Source organism: Podarcis bocagei (assembly GCF_964188305.1).
Source record: "Podarcis bocagei genome assembly, chromosome: 14".
Lineage (NCBI taxonomy): Eukaryota > Metazoa > Chordata > Lepidosauria > Squamata > Lacertidae > Podarcis > Podarcis bocagei.
The window spans coordinates 29,930,821-29,946,285 of NC_138139.1; the positions used below are offsets into that span (position 1 = coordinate 29,930,821).

Here is a 15,465-nt window from a genome sequence, read left to right on the forward strand (position 1 = left end):
AATGGTTGTTCCTTCACATCTGTCATAAGCTACAAGCAACCCAGGTTGCCCCAAGAGCAGGCACACAGGAGCGCAGTAACTGCCTCCCCACCCCCACCCCAGTACAATGAAGCTGAGAAAGACAGTGGTAGAAGGAACTCCTCAACATACGGCTACAGTCCTTGCGATAATTACCTGGGTTATGTCCCCCTGGGCTTCCTGCTCAGTAGGCAAGCCTAAGAGTGCACATTAACTCTGCTATTAAAATCACTCAAGGCTTTTCTTCCCTGCCCCTTACCAGAGAAACAGCTTGATGCTTGTGTTACATGTGTTACCTTGAATGAAGCTGTGGAGAGAATATCCTAAATAATTCAAACCAGGAGCAGAGAGGAACTATTATGATGCCCCTACTACTGCCAAGCAGCTGGTGAAGCTGGACCACAGAAAACCAGGGCAAGCCTGAAACCAGGTCCCCTTTCCCTGTTTGGCAAAAGGTGCTGCTTTGGCAGGAGAGGGGCCGGGGGCTGAAGTACCTCTGCCCAGCTACTGCTGATGGTATTGCTAGTGAAGAAAACAGCTAGTGGAGAGAACCAGGAGCACTTCTGTGGCTTTCTTTGCAAAGGAGTTTGAAGGATTCTTCATTCTTTTGAAGTTTCAAAAACCTCTGTGGGATGGCAGACCCTCCAGATCACCTGAGAAACTTAACCTGACAGCAACCCGTTGCGCCCACATCAAATTGGTCCATGGCTCTCTCAAGGGTTAAAAACGAAAATCTTTCTTTCCCTAACGCATGAGGTGATATGAGGTGATACAGTCATACCTCATGTTACGGACGCTTCAGGTTACGGGTTTTCAGGTTGTGGACCGCGGGAAACCTGGAAGTACCGGAATAGGTTACTTCTGGGTTTTGCCACTCGTGCGTGCAAAGTGCTAAATCACGCTTTGCGCATGCGCAGCTGTGCCAAATCGCGCCAGCACCTGTGCAGACGCGGCGCTTCAGGATGCAAACGCTGCGGGGTGCGGACGTGCCTCCATCACGGATTATGTCTGCAACCTGAGGTTCCACTGTATCTTACTCTTTCCTGCAAATGACAGTTCATGCCATGACACCTAGAACCAGCTCCAGGCCCAGTTTTAAAGTGCAAAGGCAGCTGGCCTGAATTATGAATGTGCTGCAAAGCCCCCATCCCACCCCCGCTTGGTTTTTAAAAGTAAAATGGGGGGGGGGAGTTTAAAACCCTCAAAAGTATGCCATCTATTAGTACATGGCAAGTGAGTGGTTGCTTTCAAGAGTTTAATGTAAAGCAGGAGGGAGGGTGCTTCAGCCTTCGCTCCTGGGCCTAGCAACACCATAGGACACGGGCTTGGTTGTTCTTCCTTGTGGGAGGGAGGTTGGTCCAAGTGGGAAGGGGTCTGATCATCTTCTCCCTCTGCCTGAGTCACTCTGGAGGTCAGACATATCCCTAAATGGTGATGGGTCCCATCCCCTCAATTTACATACAGCCTAGTTCAGTTCCCTCCCCATTCAATCAATGCAATATTGAGAAACACACGAAATCAGATTTACCGAAAAAGTCATCTGTATAGTTTCCCATAATCTTTTCATACAGTTTACATTCTTTCCCACATCATATTTGCTTACAATAAACGGTGGTCCTGTTTGCCACAGAGGGCAAGAGGAATGGATTGTCAGTAAGGCAGTTTCTTCCTACCCCAAGGGAGGGGAGGAGGCCTCAGGAGCTGCAGCCTCAGACCATGAAGGAGCAACTCCAGAGGGACAGGAAGGCTGTGATTTCCAGCAGCAGGAAATTAAACAAAGGCAGCCATGCAGCACAAGCAGCTCCGTGACCCCAAGCCTAGGGGTAGTTGGGGAGCCCACCACCCGTCACCACCAGCGCTGCCAAGGTGTGTGGCAGCAGCAGCCCAGCGATACCCTCCTTTAGGTGAGAGACACCTAAGAGCACCAAGAGGCTGCCAAACAGCCCCTGGAGCTGCCTTCTGTGCCACAAAATGGTGGCACCAGCCCCTGTGGCTCTGAAGGGTGCCAGCAGCAATCGCTGTGGCTCACTCCCCTGGTCCCAGCAGCCCCAAGCCCCCTCCCTCCTGTGCCCTGGTGCTTGTGCCCAGCAGCAGCGACAGTGCAGTGTGCCCAAGCAGGTTGGGAGGGGGGCAGCTCTCAGTCCCCCTCCTTCTCGGCAACTGCAGGAGGGTTGGGCTTGATCAAGCCATAAGCCACAGCCTGCGCCAGGCACTCCTGGGCCACTTGGGCAATCTGGGGCTTGTCCTTGGCCTTGGCCATAACAGACAGGATCTCCATCGTCTCGCTCTCCATCAGCTTCTCGGCCACCTCCTTGTCAGCAGCCACCATGTTCCTCACTACCACCACCCCGCGGTGCTGGAGCTCGGTGGCAGGGCTGAGGAGCAGGGCCTGCAGGATCTCCAGCCAGTGAGTCGTCTGGGGAAAGAGAGTGAGAGGTCAGTTAGCAAGCAGGAAGGAAACCCAGCATCCACCCAGTTCCTGGAGACCCTCCAAAGGTCTGCCATGCCCAGTGGGCAGCTGCTGGGCTCAGCCCACCCTCCAGGCGGTACTCACCACTTGAGGGATGCGGGAGCAGATCTGGGGCAGCAACGAGGTCAGGACGGCCAGTGTCCCTGAAGCTGCCCGCTGGAGCCTCTCGTCGTCCTCCCCGCTGTACAGGACCAGCAGCTTCAGCCGGTCACTGCCCTCCACCAGGAACAGCTCCCCGACCTGCCCAAAAGAGAGATGTGAGTGGAGATAAACCTCCCGGGGCCCCAGCACAGCCAGGTGGCCCAGTACCCCTGCTCACCTCTGGGCTCAGCGCCATGTTGCACATGCACTCAGTGGCTGCCAAGCGGATCATTTCGTGCTCCTCAAACATGTAGCCCTCGATCATGGGCACGGCCTTCTCCTTCACAATCTTCTGCCTGCAGGAGGAGGAGCCAGCAGGAGAAGGTAATGGCCCCTGCCTCCAAGGAACGTAACCCTCCCAGAGGACAGGGCTGGGACCCACGGAGATGGCCAGCCTGCCTGCCTGCCTCTCCAGCCTTACCGGAGCCGCTCACTGGTCCCCGCCAGGTTGGTGAGAGCCATCAGCCCTTCGAAATTCTGCAGGGCACTGCGGTTCAAGTGCAGGAGGCCCACCAGGGGCCGGACCACCTCGTAGATCTGCAGCAGGAGAGACAAAAGGCTCAGGGTGGGGGGGAGAGGAAAGGGGAACCCAACCCCATCCACTGCCTTGCTGTGATGCTGCCCTCACTCCACACTGACCCGTTCGCCCGGAAAAGCCATTTCGGGGGCGGTGGTGATGGTGATCTTAGCCAGGGCCTGCGCAGCCTTCGTCTGCCCTATTTCAGTGCCTTCCAGGGCCAGAGGGATGAGTGCCTAGTGGTGGAATAAAATCCATATTCTGCTTGACTGTGAAAAGCCTTGATGCCCCAGTACTGCTGCAGGGCAAAGCCAAACAGGAGAGGGTGTGTAGGCATGTGTGAGGCTCACCTTCCCGCCTCCAGCAGCCACCACAGCCCCTCGGTCCTCAGGGTCTTCCACGACAGCCAGGAACACCCTGAAGCACACAATAGCAGGCACTGAATGTGGGACCCAGAACACTCTCTCCATACACACACAACACACATCAATTTGAGATTACAGGAAGGCGTCATCTTGGCTTGACTGAATTTTCTGAGCTCTTTGGCTAAGCAGAAACCCACAGGTAAGAAGGCCAGCATGTCTCCTCTGTGTAGCAGGTCTGGAGGACTTGCCTGTGAACAGCAATACCCGCATTGCATGGGGTTGGGCATGATGACCCTTTGGGTCACCTCCCTTCTATGAAAGCTCTACAGGGGTCAAGGCCTGTGGCCGCTGGCCTCACCTGGAGATCAGCTCCCGGCAGGCAGGGCTCAAGGAGGGGCTTTCACTCTTCACCATGCAGGTGAGCGCTGACACCACACCGGCAGCCAGCAGCTTCCTCACACGTTGGCGCACGAACTCTGGCTTGTCCTGGGCAGGAAGAGATGGAGAGAGAGGATGAGAATAGGTCGTGGGATGCCTATTATCCACCTCCTACTCCTCCTCTCACCCTCCTTGCTCCATCCACCAGCATCTCACACAATTGTGGTCTTTGCATCACAAATTTCTAAAAGCTTCCCACTCCAACCTCAACTCCCCATTATCCAAAAAAACATTCCTGAGGAGGGCAGAGGAGCCAAGCCCAGCCACACACACCCCAGCCTGCTAGAAGGCTTCCACTGGCCCCCTCAGGGCACTCCTCTCCCCACTCTCACCTTTGGGTGCTTCTCAGGGATGTGTTGCTTGGCATACTTCGCCAGCTCCACCATCTGGGGGTCAGGCTCCTCTTGGTCGTAGCTGCTGGTGCAATTCACCAGCGTGGAGGCCACTGCAAAGAGGACGCTTCGGTTCTCTGACTGAGGGGAGCAGATCGGCGGCAGGAACAAAGACAAAGAAGCAGAAGAAGGTGGTAAGTCGGGATCTTCATGATTCTTTGGGACCAAGGGCCACCACTTGTGCATTTGTTACTTCAAGACTAGGCTACTGCCAGGCAAAGTAAAGTGTGCGCGCCCTTGAGTACTATTCAGAAGCATCAGCTAATGCAGAAGAAGACAGCCCAGCCATAGAACACCAGAAGCTGATCAGAAGTGATCTCTTAACATCTCTGCACCCCTGGACGGACTGAGTTGGGCAGGTAGGTGGGGCCACCCACCTGTCAATCACCAGATGTAATGGTGATGCTGCACTTTAAAGCCTCAGTTTCCCGACTTCAAAGCACAGCATGGTGCTGTGTGAAAGGCTTTTTGGGAGCTGCCCTGCCCTGCTCTTGAAACCTCTGGAAACTGGAGACTGAAAGAGCAGTGCTAGGAGGAGCAGTTTTTCCTGAATGGAATCCACTTTCCCGCCAACTTGAGCAAGGCTGATCAGCTGATGAGAAGCTGGGAACAAGCCTTGCCTCAGCAAAGGAGCAATCCCCTTTAAGCTCTCAAGTCTTCCTTTGAAGCCCCCCCCTTACCCCCCCACCTAACATAAGGTGGCCATGCATGGCTTACCCAAAATGGTGGACCAAGTTTGGCTCACAGGCCAGAAGTTGCCAACCCCTGCTCCAGAGCCTGGTCTGGATTTGAAAGCCCTAAAGGGGCTGGTGGGCCAACTCTACCCCCCTGGGCTGGTCCTCCTGGAGGCAACCAGCATGTCTCTGGGCTGTACAGAGCCCACTGCGGGGAGATATAATCAAAATGCTTCCGCACAAACAAGATATTCACACACAGAGAAGAGGTGTGTTGTGGCAAAGGGTTCTCCGAAACACTCATTTCCTATGTGGAGGAATCCTTTTCTTCTTGGGTGCTGTTGAAGTGGGGGAAGAATTTCATCATGTGAAGCTCCAGTTATGGATCTGAAGTGGTACAGTAGAGACACTTCACTGAGACTCGGGAAATTTTGCTACAGAACAGCATTTTACATCTTAAATCTTCAAATATATGAAGGGCTATCACATAGAAGACAGAGCAAGGTGGGTTTCTGCTGCTCCAGTGGTAGGAACCCAAACCAATGGATTCAAATGACAAGAAAGAAGATTCCCACTAAACATTAGGAAGAACCTTCTGATGGTAAGAGTTGTTTGACAATGGAACAGACTCTCTCGGAAGGTGGTGGACTCCCGCTTCACTGAAAGTTTTTTTAGCAGAGGCTGCATGGTCATCTGTCAGGGATTTTTAGCTGTAATTCCTGCATTGCAGGGGGTTGGACTAGATGACCCTTGGGACCTCTTCCAACTCTACAATTCTAAAAATTACTGGGTACCATATACTACAGCTGGGTTGCTATTCCTAAGCAAGGGAAATTCAACATAAACAAGGCAGAGGCAAAAAGAGCCTCTGGACATGCCCAGCTGCCCATTCCTCCCACAGGTACCCCACCCACCCATCCACTTTACCCTCCCTCTTGGAAGAGGACCTCACCCTGGCCAGCCAGAAGAGAGCCTGCAGGGCAGCCTTGTCCTCCAGGAGCTCCTCCTTAACGTCCGCATCCAAGGAGAGGAAGGCCAGTCCCTCAGCTGCCCAGTAGCGGGTGCCGGCATCGATGGCCTCATTGCACAGCCACCTGGAAGCAGGAGAAGGAGAATCATGATAGTGCCTCTACCAGCTGAGACCCTAGTGGGCAAGGAGCATAGGAAGCCCCACCACCCCAGGCTTCAGTGGGGCATGGTCTGTTGTGCAGCTGCCAGAGGGACTCATTCTTGTCATCCATCAGCTCCCACCAGCTCCCAAGATTTTGAGAAAGGGACAGGCAGCCTGACCTCCTTCTAAAGGGGAAGGCAGTCACATGGCACAGAAGAGGCTAAAGCGCCTGGGACATGGGGGAAGAAAGCAGCGCTCACTCACTTTCTGCACTGCTTGGCCAGCTTCAGGGTAGAGCCTTCCGCAAACTGCTTCATGCTGAAATCTGTGCCCCCCGCCGAGCCCAATTTGCAGAGGCCCTGGAAAGAGAAACCATGATGTGCCGCAGTTGCCACCTGACCCCAGAACTTCCTTCAGTCTGGGAAGATGGAAGAGGAACAGTGTTTGGGCCAGAGATTTGGGTTATAATATACAGTTTAATGATTGGATAAAACTGTGGAATGAAAATATAAAATTTACGGCATGTACTGTGTTAAAGGAAAATGTTATGAAAATGATTTATAGATGGTACATCACACCTGTAAAACTGGCAAAAATGTATAAAACATGTAATAAGTGTTGGAAATGTAAAGAAAAAGAAGGAACATTTTATCATATGTTGTAGGATTGTAAGAAGGTGAAGGGCTTCTGGGAAATTATATATAATGAGATGAAAAAGATGTTGAAATATACGTTTGTTAAGAAACCAGAGGCTTTTCTTCTAGGAATAGTAGGAAATGAAATAAATAGAATGGACTGTAAACTTTTCCAATATGCAGTAACAGCAGCGAGAATATTATTGGCCCAAAAATGGAAACAGGAACAACTGCCGACGCTCAAAGAATGGAGAATGAAACTGATGGAGTATGCTGAACTGGACAAACTAACAGGAAAGATCAGATATATACGAGATCAAAAGTTCATTGAAGACTGGGGAAAATTTTCAGACTATCTGAAAATAACGCTAGTGGGATTTCAAGAAGTTCTGTAAATGATAGAGGACTATTGTATTGATGAAAACTAAGTGTGTGAAGGTTTATAAAATGCAATATAAAATTAGGAAATGCGTATTTCAAAATTTGAATAATGGATGATTGTCAGAGAGGTTGAAGGAAGTCTAAAAGAGAAAATATGTGATAAATTTAGATTGGATACTATAAATGTATGTTGGAAAATTTAATAATTTTTTTATATATATAAAAAAGAGGAACAGTGTTGGGTCCCACTGCAGCCAGAAAATGTCTCCCTCCTTCTCCAAGATCTGCTGCCTCTTGCTCACCACCAGGGCCCGGATGCGAATGCTGTCGCGCTCGCTGTGCTTGTAGATCTCCTTCAGTAGTGTCACCCCATTGGCAGTGATGAAGGTGGCCCGCTTGGCCTTGTCGGCAGCATGGATCAGGGCCTCCACGGCCACAAGCTGGTCGGCCTCCTGTGACGAGGCGCACAAGGCCAGAATGCTCTCCATGATGCCACTCAGCTCCAGCACCCTGTTCCCAGCCTCGGAGGGGCCTTGCAGGAGACAGGAGGCCGTCTGGATGGCCCGCAATTTCCCAGGGACGCCATGGTCCTGGAACCAGCCCCTGGGAGGTGAAGGAAAGGCGGCCCGTCAGGAGCAGCCAGGAAGCTACCACAGACATTCCAAAGCTGAAACCCCAAGCTCTGCACCAGAAAGAAGGCTGGAGTCTCAAATCCGAGATCAACCAACGGCACCTTCTGGCAGCAAAAGTCCTCCTCCCACCCACTATTATGTATTTATTTCATAACATCTATATATCACGTGATTGTAGAAAACCTCAAAGTGGTTTATAAAAAGAAACAGTAAGATTATTAGTACAAACAACACATTCTAAAAATTAAAACCAGCAATAAACTAAAAGCACACCAGCATTTTAAATATATGGGTAGGCTTGCCTACACAAAAATGCTTTCAGTAGACGTCAAAAAGAGTAGAATGAAGGCGCCTGCCTGATATCATCACACTAGAAGATCCATTTATTATAAATGCAGAACGGGTATTATATGGCACTTGGAACAGTGCCAATTCTGCAGATGGAAGTGGTTGAGTGAGCATATCTGGGTTAAGGCAGTCTCACAGGTAAATTATTAAGGGCTTTGCATACTAATAGTAACCTTTTGAACTTGTCTCGGTAGCAAATCAGCAACCAGTACAGATCTCTGAGCATGGGTGCTATATGCTGACAAGTTTTTGCTCCTTTCAGCAATCAAGCTGCAGCATTCTGCGCTAACTTCAGCTTCCAGATCAGATGCAAGGGAAGCCCCATATAGAGCGCACTACAGTAATCCAGTCTTGAAGCAACCAGTACATGAATTACAGTAACTGGGTGTCTCTGGCCAAGCTGATGGGCTGTTATGACGCTTTCGATGTCTGTCAGCAACTAAGCGCTGAGCATCACTCCCCACCACTTCATTTGCCCCCCATGCCTTCCCAGCACCCCCTACCAGAAGCAGCAGTGGGCAGCCCCCGAGTCAGTCACAGGCCTACCTGACATAGTCCTCGCAGAGCCGGTGGAAATTCTCCCGCTCCCCGTCACACTTCAGGTCCCCATAGAGCTTGCTGAGGAGGACGGCTGCGCTCATGAGGGTGTTCTCTGTCACCCGCAGGCCCCCGGGGCTGTGGCTCACTGTGCCCCCCACCTCCAGGATCTGCTTGAGACCTAGTGAGGACAGACATGCTCACTGGCGCTGGCGAGGGACCCAGGCCAGGAAGAGGAGGGGCTCAGGAATGGGCTAGACGTACCCTGGTCAATGACCCAGAGGGTCAGGCAGTTGTTGGGGTCCTTCAGCGACTTCCGGGGCACCACACTGATCAGCAGGTTGAGGATGCTGTCCCGGCCATAGGAGGAAATGCTCTCCCGGGTCAGGGCTTCCAGCAGCTGCTTGAGGAGCAATTTCAGCTCTTTGGATGTATCTACAGGAGCAGAATCAGAGTTGAGGAGGTCTGAGCCTCCTCTCTCCAGGCCAGCATTCGCAGCCCAGCTCCACCCAAGGCATCAGCACGAAGATGAGCTTGGCACGACACAAAGTGGATGCTGAGCCCAGCAGGGAGGCACCCAAGAGACTCACCCAGGACCACAGCTTCCTCCTTGCCACGCACATCCCTCTGCAGCCCCTCCTTGAGGGCATCAAACATAACCTGCAGCAGGCTGTAGGTTGCCAGCGAGACTTGCTCGTCCTCCATCTCTAGGATAGCAAAGAGGCGCTGGGGCCCCAGCTCAGCCAGGATCACTGCAGTCTGAAAGAAGGGCAGCATCCACTGAGACTTGGGGAGGAATCCAGGCCTGTCTCTCAAGAACCAGTTACCTCCCCCACATAGCTCAGAGCAGAGCTGGATACCTGCCTAGTAGGCAACTCCACAAGTGCAACTGTGGCTTGTCAGTAGGAACTCTGAGGACCCATAAACCTACCCAAGGAGACAGAGTTCAAGGGGGGGTTTTTTATACTAGAGGAATATCTAGGTTATCTTGCAGAATGTATTCAACAGTCTTGCTAGCCCTCTGTCCACCACGGGAAGTGATCATAGACTTGTAGGGTCGGAAGGGACCCAATGAGCCTTTCAGTTCAACCCTCTGAAATGCAGGAATCACAGCTAAAGTATCCCTGACAGAGGCCATCCAAACTCTGCTTTAAAACCTCCAATAAAGGAGAGTCCACCACTTGGAGGGTGTCCATTCCAAGAGGCTGAACAACATCAGGCCCTGCAGTACCCCACTTGTCACTGGACAAGGAACTGTTGGGGAGCACTCTTGGTGAACCACTGGTGGTTAGCCAGACTCCAGCAAATAGGAAGCCCGAGGTTTCCTCTCAACACTGGAGCAGCAGAGAGGGAGGGGTGATTCCATCCCCTTCCCCAGCCTGAAGCATGGGCGGAAACTCAAGTCTGTGCCTGCCAGGTGGATGGTGTTGCAACCTATAAGCAGGTGCAGAGGCAGAGAAAGCTCGGGTGCCTCTGCAGCCCCTCCCTGGCTCTGTGCTGGAGGGGGACAGAAGAGACCACTTGGTTTGCCTCTGACCTCCTGAGGCATTTCAAAGATGCAGTACAAGGTCAGGGACAAGTTCCAGGCACACACACCCTCAGAGAAGTGGCATGCCCTTGAAGCAACAGGTTCTGGAGAGAGTTTTATGCATAACCTGTCAGCAAATGGACTGAACCTGTTACCGCCCCCCCCCAAAAAAAAAGAGTGAAGAAGCTTTCATCTTAAAAAGTGGACATACCCGAGAACGATGCCCACTGCAAAGGCCAGTGAGGGTTCGCACAGCTGCTAGCACCGTGTCTGCCCGACCTGTATCCAGCAGCTGTAGCAGGAGGCGCACTCCGTCATTCTGGAAAATCTTCTCAGCACCAGGCTCCTCGCGAGCCAAAACAATCAAATTCTGAGCTGCCTGGACAGGAGAAGAGCCAGTTAGCTGGACAAAGGGACTCGCTTTAACCGCTCCCCATCAGGCCACACAGCTGTTGGAGGGGCACACCCAGAATTTAGAGCTGGAGAGGTTTGGAGATTCTGGCCCATAATAATTCCATTGTCCTTGCTTCTCTAAGAGCCATGGGGGTGGGGATCTCCTCCTTGGGCAGAGCTGGGAAGCCTGCAGAGTCCCTCCAGGTGCTGCTGCACTGTAACGCCCATCAACATTAGGATGACTTGATGTTATGAACCGCCCTGTGATTGTTGGATGAAGGGCGGTATACAAATCCCATGAGACAGAATGAATCACTCTAGACTGAGACTGATCGTATTAAAATAAGCACCACCCTAATATATTCTGGTTTTGTCAGTCACGGAAAAGGAAGTTACGGTACAATGACTCAAAGTCCTCCTCCCTTCCTCCCTCAGGTATCCTGATCCAGGCATCAGAAACCCTCCCTCTGGCTTTTGCCTACAGGCAAATTTGGAAATGCAAAACTTGCATTTTGAAATAGAAAACAGAATTGGAGACTGCCTAATTCTACAACTGCATCCCATATATGTACAGCTGCAGCACACCTAAAATTGCTCTTCATCAGGGCACATCACACCTCCTACCTGCTTGCTGATTAGAGGGGTACCTTTTGTTTCTTGTCCAGATCTTTTTCTTCAGGGTCCAGCAGCAACTTAAACATCTGCTCCACTTTGGAGTCTGTGCGGGACATGGCTGTCATCTGAAACAAACAGGCAGTTGGTGAGAAACCCCACAGTCGTACTTCAGAAGCCCAGTACACACCTGAAGCCCAGAATCCTTCCTGGTTGGAGAGCTAGGCTGCCCCACAAGGGAGGCGCCTACCCTGGCAATGCCCACACTCCCCCAATGCTTCTCCTACCTTCTCATGCATGCTGCTGCCAAGGTTGCGCAGAGCCTCCTGGAAGGCCTTGTTCTTGGGCTCCAGGCTCACACACCTCTGCAGGTCCAGGAGGGCCTGGTCGAAGCGGCCCAGTTTCTGCCGGGCTTGGCTGCGCCGGAAGAGGCTCTTCACATCATGCCCATCAGCTTCTATAGCTGCAAACAGGCAAGAAAGTATTAAGAGGCAGCAAAGAGAAAAAAGGCAGCTTCTGCAGAGAAAGAGACTTTTGGAAGGAGAGTAATCCCCCACCCCACCACACCCCTTGCAGCTCACCTTTAGAAGCGTCCAGTTCTGCCTGGACATAGTCCTCCTGCAAAAGAAGCAGAATGCCAGAGAGGCATTGGTGAAAGGAGATGTAAGCGGGGGAGCAGGGCGGGGGAGTGAGGGGAGAAGAAAATACTCAAGAGGAGCTCAGGCTGAAAATGACAGCCCTGACCACCTTTCTGGGGGACATCTGTCAAATCCTAAATTCTCTGCAGGTTACAGGAGGAGAAGGAGGAGGCAAGGCATCAGGCTGGCCTCTCACTATATGGCCACTGTCTTCTCAGTCCGTCATAGCCAGACAGCCAGGCCCGAGGGCTCCCCTTGACTGTGCATAAAGGCACCTCAGCTTCTAAGGAGCAGCAGGGTGAAAAGAAGTCCACCTAAAGGGGCTCAGCACAGTTAAATGAGAGATGCACAGAAACGTTGACACTGGGGGCAAAGGGAAGCTCTGTGGCCATTTAGGGGAAAACACACACACAATGCCTGCTACCTTCTGATGCGTACTACGTCACTTGAGAATTTTGAGAAGAAAAGACAATAATCCCTTAGAATCTCCCCAGGAGTGTCCAACTTTTCTCCTCCTGCAGAAGAGAGCGGCAGGTAGGCAGGCTGGCACTGCCCCTTGGGGGGCTCCCATAACTCAGGCAACCCTCCCGCTTTCCCCACTTCCCCACTCACCAGCTTGAGGTGGCAGGCGGCGCGGTTGCGGTGGAGGACAGCGCGGTGCGGGTCGGGCTCCTCGCCATCCCCAGGGCAGAGGCTGAGGGCCCGGGTGTAAGCGGCCAGCGCCTCCTCATAGCGGCCTGTCTGGAAGAGCTCGTTGCCCTCCCGGCGGAGCTCCGGGACCTGCGGAGATAAGAGGGGCGGGGTGGATGAGCGATTCGGTTTGGGGGTCAGCTGGGCTCCCACCGCCCACCCCACTCACCGCCGTCTCCTCCATGGCGCGCTCTAGTGACGCCACGCGAGCGCGACAGCCGCTCCCTAACCGACCCACGTGCTGGCAGCGCCTCCCTTGGAGCGCCCAGCGGAGAAGAGACCGGGCGGCCCGGGAGCGGAGCTGCTCCACCTCCCGCCGCGCCCGCCCCGCGTGCCTTCTTGCCGGCTTCCTGTTTCTTGCAGGGGCACCTCCCGAGGATTCGTCGGTGGAGGAGGCGGTGGAAGCTGCGCTGGTGAAGGCGGTAGAAGTGAAGGAAGTCGACGGTCATGAGGGCCAGGACGAGGCAGCCGTAGAGCCCCACGCCCAACAGCGGCCCCAGCGGGCTCCTGTGGAGGGAAAGCGGGCTCAGACGGAAGGACGGGAGGAAGAGGGGAACCCCCAACACCCCTCTCGCCCCCCCGTCCCCCCACAAGGGCATCTCACCGGGGCGCGGCTGGCGGAGCAGAAGCCGAGGCATTGCCGCGGAGCCTCTCAAATTCGGGCCGTGGGCAGCAGGACTTGAAGCGGCGAGAGGCGGCAGGCAGGCAGCAGTAGGCGTGGGTCGGGGGGTCGGTGAGGCGTGGGCAGTAGAAGCCGGCGTGGTGGAGCCCGGCGGGGTCCCGGTAGCCCTCGCAAAGGTGCACGTTTTGGGTACCAGCTGGAAAGAGGAAGCGATTGGAACAAGCTGGGTGCTCGGGGGGCTGCCCTCCCTGCCGGGGCTCGCGGGAGAATCGCGGGGAGGGGGGAGGATACTGCCGCTCCAGCCCTGCTGAAAGCCCATACAGGAGGACCCCGGGGAGGGGGCAGGCAGGCCCAGGACTGCCGTTTCAGCGTCTCTTCGGTCGCCTGGCTATAGAGTGGTTGGCAGTCCTGTGGAAGCGGGCTGAACAGCGAGGGAAAGTATCCTAATAAAAAAGGCTGCAAAGTCGCGGACACTTCTGCTAGAGGAGAACCACTTCCTGCCCTGAGCCAGATCAGACCTCAGACAACCAGTACCCAGGGTCCAGGGACATTTGTTTCCCATAAAGAGTAAAGCCAAACCCACTAAAGACTGAAAGTGACTGGTTCTGTGCTAAGGGATTTGAGGGTACCCAGTTCCGATCAGACAGATCTGCATTGGCAACGCACAGAAGTCTGTCTGGTGAAGTTGTCCTTGGGTTGGAAGATGCAAGGAGCTGGGAAAGGTTTTCCTCATACTGACTGGGAAACTGAGCAGAGCACTTGCAGGCAAACTGGCCTATGAACACAAGCTTAACTCTCTGTCTCAAACACATTCATGCACGCACTCCAATTGTCATGCACACAAACACAGGCCCATCATTCCTTGTCAACATGCTTGGATCCTAGGTTGATTCCTTCCTTCAGCTGGTGGGACACCCCAGAGCAAGTGGCACCCTGCAAACAGGGCTTTTACTTAGCTCTAGGGTGGCCCTGAAACCCCTGAGAGTGAGAGTCTTGCTCGAAGCAGATCTGCACATGGGCTGAGAAGCCCCTGGGAGACTATAGAGACTGCAATTTCAAAGTGTGGGTTTGGCACGGCAAGTTGGAGCTCCTGGGGGGCTACTGTGCTGGTGGGGAAGGGAGAGAAGGGAGACCAGATGCAGGTACCTGTCCTGAGAAAGGCCAGCAGCAGCAGGCAGGGCAAGAGCAGCATCTTCCCGGCAGCGGCAGCAGTGTTGAAGGCTGAGGCAGCACTGATTGTCTCCTCCTAGGGAGGGAAAGCAAAGAAACCACACAGAGCTGCCTGGCTCCCGCATCCATTACCGGGTACCATCAAGCACCTCCCTGCGCCATTAGGCCAGGCTGCACTTAACGGCTTGCCTCTGCAGGGACCTTGCCAAGCTGGGGGCAGGGAAGATCCATTAGGGAAGCGACCTGGCTAATGGGAGGGGCCAGAGTTTGGCCTAGTAGTGGGGAGAAACGATGTGGTCAGGAGCCTCCCCAGCGGGGTCTTCAGCTCAGGAGAAAGGCCCAGGGGGCTTTTTACGCCAAGGCAGGCCTCCACTCAGAATCCAGGCACCTGCTGTGTTCAACATCAGGAAAGACAGACAAGCACTTTCTGGGCAGCATCCCATATTGGCAGGGGCAGGGGGCAGGCTTCTACAGAACAAACAGCCAAGAATCCAGGAGCACTTCTCTTGGGTATGGGTTTTACTGGGCTAGATAATATTCATCTACTGTAAGAATGTAAGAAGAGCCTACTGGATCTAGCCAGCATCCTGTTTTCACAGTAGCCAACCAGGTGCTGAACCCTAACCCTGTGGGAAACCCCCAAGCTGTAGGCAACAAAAGTTTGCATTTGGCTTCCTAACAGTGCCACTGGTGTTCTTGGTTGCATTTGTAACACTCAGGGTTTTGTCATTGTCTAGAGCTACACCTTTTGATGAGGGTAACTGATGGGTCTCAAACCCTCCATGAGTTAAGGACTTTCCCTGCATGTGAAGACAGGCTCCAGCGGATTGAGCGTACGAGACCAGTAGTGGGTCCAACAGTCAGGAGGCAGTTTCTGCACATGCTGTAGTAGAGGGAGTGAGGGTCAGATGTGGCTCGTCAACCTGGGAAGGTAGCCTACGTAGGAGAAGGAAGACATTGATCCTAAACCTCTACTGCCTTGTGGGATATCTTCAGGACAAGAAAAGGAGTAAACCCTACAAAGAATGAATGGCACCTCGTACACTTGCTTCTGGCAACACTTGCAGCCAAGCTGGTGCCAAATGTTTTGCTTTCCTTTGGACCACATCAGCAAGGCCAAGAGGGTGGTCTTGTCACCTGGGAGATAAGGACC

At 53.4% G+C, this 15,465-nt stretch overlaps 1 protein-coding gene across 1 annotated transcript; it reads right to left on the reverse strand.

Moving 5' to 3' along the window:
• Positions 1–1,541: 1,541 nt before the first annotated feature.
• Positions 1,542–12,746, reverse strand: UNC45A (unc-45 myosin chaperone A). Its single transcript, XM_081170263.1, has 20 exons — positions 12,690–12,746; positions 12,443–12,610; positions 11,774–11,810; positions 11,480–11,655; positions 11,228–11,320; positions 10,399–10,566; positions 9,250–9,418; positions 8,924–9,094; positions 8,669–8,840; positions 7,445–7,745; positions 6,391–6,485; positions 5,968–6,109; positions 4,282–4,422; positions 3,870–3,997; positions 3,497–3,563; positions 3,269–3,382; positions 3,051–3,166; positions 2,808–2,925; positions 2,573–2,728; positions 1,542–2,434 (listed from the first exon to the last, which is right to left on the reverse strand). The coding sequence occupies exons 1-20, from the start codon at positions 12,702–12,704 to the stop codon at positions 2,156–2,158; spliced, it is 2,826 nt and encodes a 941-aa protein (XP_081026389.1). The 5' UTR covers positions 12,705–12,746; the 3' UTR covers positions 1,542–2,155.
• Between the last annotated feature and the right edge of the window lie 2,719 nt (positions 12,747–15,465).

Coding starts and splice junctions, on each gene's coding strand:
- UNC45A (XM_081170263.1), bottom strand. Junction 10,567..11,227: donor ATCTGGACAAGAAACAAAAG/GTACCCCTCTAA, acceptor TCTCCTGTCCAG/GCAGCTCAGAATTTGATTGT. Junction 9,419..10,398: donor GCAGTGGGCATCGTTCTCGG/GTATGTCCACTT, acceptor CCCTTCTTTCAG/ACTGCAGTGATCCTGGCTGA.